The following is a 4,335-nucleotide window of genomic DNA, read 5'->3' as shown; positions in this document are numbered from 1 at the left end:
CCTGTCATTTTCACCAGTGACTGTAGCTGCTGCTGGCTCAGTTTCAATAGGTTTTGAAAGATTAATGTATACTTGAAGTGTTTTAGCACAACCTGGTGGACAAGGAAGGTACTTTTTTTGAAAACTTTCATGTCTCTGGACCTTTAAAACAGACTCTTTGTATCTTCCTTTTCTTGAGGCACTGCCTCACTTTGTCACCATAGCTGTAGAACTGTCTGCTATGTTCCTACACATTGAAGTTCACCTGCCATACATGTACTACTGCAGAGATTTTGTACATTGGTTGTCATCTGTGCCTTGTCATCAATGTATGAGTTCCACAATGACAAATACATTTTCCAAGAAGGGAACAAAAGTGGAACCAGAATTGTCACCAAACTGTCATGAAAAGCCACATTTGCTTTTAAATTTCTTCCCACAAAAAACGATAAAGTGGTTGCTTTCACTATTTCCCTCATAATCTCAAATTCTGTCAAATTAGTAACATATTTGTGGATTTTTGATAAATTCCTAATTTAAAAAGAAAAATAATAAAAATCTAACTCGATCTCTTAATGATGTAATTTGTAACCATTCTCAGAGGATGTGGCTAACTAAAAAATGATGAGTGGTGCTACCTACATGTGTATGTGTTGCTTACCTTTGTATATACAGTATCACAGAGGTACTATAAACAGAGATGTCTATCATCCTGTCTCTCATCTACCATATGCCTATGAGAAGCTCACAAGCAGGACATGAATGCATCCTGCTCATGCATCTCAGAAAGTAATACCACTAACACGTTGCTTTTGACCTACCTGCAATACAGCTCTGTTGTTGTTGTTGTTGTTGCATGTCTTCAAGCTTAAGGCAACCCTAAGGCAAACCTTACAGTTATCATTACTTTATTCCCTGTGAATTTCTTGGGTCAACTTCTCAAGCCATCTAAATTGGTGGGCATCACCTCACATGGTAGTACATCCCATTGTTTAAACTGAGAAGAAAAATACAGTGGCCAACATGCTGCAAAAAGGAGATGGAGTGTAACTTTAGGCTCACAGAGTTACGGGTCAGTTGTGCAATGCTACTCATTTGAGACCTGGGAAACTGCATAACTGAATATATGACCAAATGAGTATGGATATGTTTATGCCAGTGTGGCATAGTGGCTTGATCATGAGTCTAGAGACCTGGGTTCGAATCCCCACTCTGCCATGGAAACACACTGGAAACATACTCTCAGTCTCAGAAAACCCTGTGATAGAAATGCCTTAAAGGTGCAATAAGTTGAAAATTAGTTGAAGGAACACAACAACAATAAAATCAACCCACCTTCTATTTATGATAGCCTAACTATCCAATCTATATATCATAAATTGGAAGTTTTAAAGTGTGTGTCTCTTATTTAGACCACCTTACAAATATATTTGCCTTGAAATAATGTTTTTGCTTCTCTCTTAGCTGATACATTATTTTTATTTCAAAATGGAAATAGTCGGAAGTATAATATAGAAAACTGTAACTTTGTATAAAACGACTGAAAACTGCAATATTTCAGAATGAAGAGCATATACAGGAACCAAAGAAGAGAGGAAAACATCTTCTATGGAAAATTATATCCAAGCCAGAGAAAACAGTATCTTAAAGAAAAAAGCCCAGCTGTGCTAACATGTAGAATCAAAATGTCAGCTGAAGAATGTTTCTTCAGCATTTTTCAAAACATTCCCTCTTCATAACTTATCAGACTTGCTAGACACTCAAGAGTAGAAGTCAGCTGAAATTTCTGTGAATACAGTGACACCCAGAGGCTGGTTCTAGACATACAAACTGTACATTTTTATCAGGATCTTGCTACAGTGGACCCTTGTTATACGCTGGGGTTTGGTTTCAAGATCCTCCGTGGATAACAAAATCCATGAATGCTCGTCCCATTAAATATAATGAGATAGCAAAATGGTGTCCCTTATAAAAATTGGAAAATCAAGGTTTGATATTTGAAATTTATACTTTTTTTTGGACATTTTCAAACCGTGGATGCTTGAATCCATGTATAAAAAAATCTGTGTATAAGAAGGGCCAACTGTATTTACAAATGCTCATTGCTCCATTTCAATCCCCTGGTTTGTGCTATTTCAATACATCCAATGTCTCTATCACATCATGCTTTGCTTAAAGAAAGTTTTCTGATTATGGTAAACTTTATTATGATCCCACTATGTTCCATAAGGGCTTCAATATACTGAGAAGGTCCTGCAGGATCACAGACTGTAGTTCACTATCCACAAAGGTCCTAAGTTTACAAGGGGCATAATACTCTGTGTGAGCTTCATATTTACATTAGATCTTCCACATTCTCATGGAAGCCAATGAATCAGGCTCACTATTAGTATCTCATTTGATGCGCAGCATTACATTAACTTTTTTTAAAAAATCACTGTGTTTCTGATCCAAAGAACAAAATTATGAACATGGTCAATGCAGTTATTAACTTTCTACCTCTTTTTTCAGTAAGCAGATCTTCGTGCCATTCTAGTGCCTCATTTTAAAACTTAGTTTAGACGTGTAGCATGTTGGGCTGTTGGAGAAAAATGTCCCACTATGTGTGTTGTGCTTTGGATACCTAGTTGAAAATTCATACTTATGATTGCTGGTGGCATGCATCTGATCTGCCTAGATACCAGGTTAATTCTTCTTTGATAAAAAAAAAGATGTGAAATGTAGATTTCCTTTTCTATGTTTTAGAAGAACTGAGCTCTATACATTAAAAAATGAATACAAATTATACCAAACAATTAAAACTGGCAAATATACAAACAAAATAGCACATAAAAATTCACAGTGTACAAATATCTTTAACTGGCAAGGTACCAATGGATTCTAGGCTTCTTCAGTTAAAACTTGATTTGTGGGTCCATTCGAAGAACTTGCAGCTTCCCTAGAGCCATCCTTGGCTTTGGAATCTTCCGTTGTTTCCAAACTATTTCCACCTTCTTGTTCTGGAAGGCAGAGGTCAATTGCAACAGAGTTAGACTTTTCTTCTTTCTTCTCATTGTTGTGAATATCAATCTTGTGTTCTTGGCACTGGGTCTTTTGCACTTGTCCATTCTGGGCTGGATAGATGCTAGCAATAGCATCATATAGAAACTGGTAATCTTCCTAAATGAGATTAAGAAAGAAAGAAAGAAAGAAATGACTGTATGCATAAAAGCATCATCTGCTTTTCTTCCTTCTCCAATTGGTTTGTTCCCCAAAAATAAAGAGTATAGATGGGTGAGAATCAAGCTCCTATCATTAACTTTAGAAGTTTTAATTACTTCTTTAGATATAAAGAATACACTCAAGCTTTCTATTCATTGACAAGAAAGCAAGAAAGAAGACAGAAAGAGGATGTCTGATACAAGAAGGCACTCCTTTGAGAAAATGGTCCACTGTCACTAGATTTTTTGCATTTTTCAGACCTTTTTTGTGAAACATTTGCTTAGGAGACTTTTTTTGCATAGAAAACAATGTAATTTTGCAAAATGTATATTTTTTTCTACGCAAAAACATTGGTTTGGGTGGAATAATTACATATTTGTGCAAAAACTCCTAATATACAACAATAATTTTAAAATGTGCAGACTTGTTAACTTTACACAGAGGTGTGATAAACTTCTTAAATAACTCGTCATTGCATGTGAGAATAAAATATTGTATATACAACTGTAAGTTGACTTCATATATAAGTCGAGGGGAGGTTTCGGAGTCAAAATTATGGATTTTGATATGATCTATGGATAAGTCAAAAATAAAATGTAGAGGTATGTAACAAAGGATGTAAAGGATGAAGCAAAGGAAAACAATGCCAAAGAAAGGCCCTTCTCTCAGTCCCACCACCTTCACAGGTATGGCTGTGGGAATACAAGAAAGAGCCTTCTCAGTGTCTGCTCTGCCATTTGGAATTCTCTCCCTAGGAAGGCTAGAATTGCACCATCTTTACTGGCCTTCTGTCATCAGGCAAAGCCATTTTTATTTAGACAGGCTTTTAAAATTAAAAGCTTTTAGCAAAAGGCTGTAAGTGCTGTATAGTTTTAAATATTACAGTGTAACTTTTAAGCTCTTTCTAGAATGTATGTTTTTAATATGGTTAAAACTAAATTAAACCACACCAATGCCACGCTCCAGTCCTTAGGGCTGGAGCATGGCTTTGGTGCGACTTCTGGACTCTTACGACGTATGCATCATTGAAACACCATACCTCCACTGTGACTCGAAGCAGCTTTATTTTGGCTGTCTGTAACAGGCCTATGTTTCTAATTGTAATCTTTTTAATACATAAGCAGCCTTGAATCCTAGTCTAGTGGGAAAGGTGGA

At 36.2% G+C, this 4,335-nt stretch overlaps 1 protein-coding gene across 1 annotated transcript in view; it reads right to left on the bottom strand.

Annotated features, from left to right (window-relative positions):
• Positions 1-1,444: 1,444 nt before the first annotated feature.
• The window catches only part of PTPRC (protein tyrosine phosphatase receptor type C), a 111,483-nt gene continuing 108,592 nt past the window's right edge, over positions 1,445-4,335 (bottom strand). The window contains exon 29 of the mRNA XM_042464396.1: positions 1,445-3,138. Coding sequence (XP_042320330.1) covers positions 2,860-3,138 — 279 coding nt within the window. The 3' untranslated portion in view covers positions 1,445-2,859. The remainder of the gene's footprint in view (positions 3,139-4,335) is intronic.

This window comes from Sceloporus undulatus, chromosome 4 (genome assembly GCF_019175285.1).
Source record: "Sceloporus undulatus isolate JIND9_A2432 ecotype Alabama chromosome 4, SceUnd_v1.1, whole genome shotgun sequence".
In the NCBI taxonomy this organism is placed as follows: domain Eukaryota; kingdom Metazoa; phylum Chordata; class Lepidosauria; order Squamata; family Phrynosomatidae; genus Sceloporus; species Sceloporus undulatus.
Note: the sequence above shows the minus strand (reverse complement) of the source record. Positions and strands in the feature narration are given on the sequence as shown.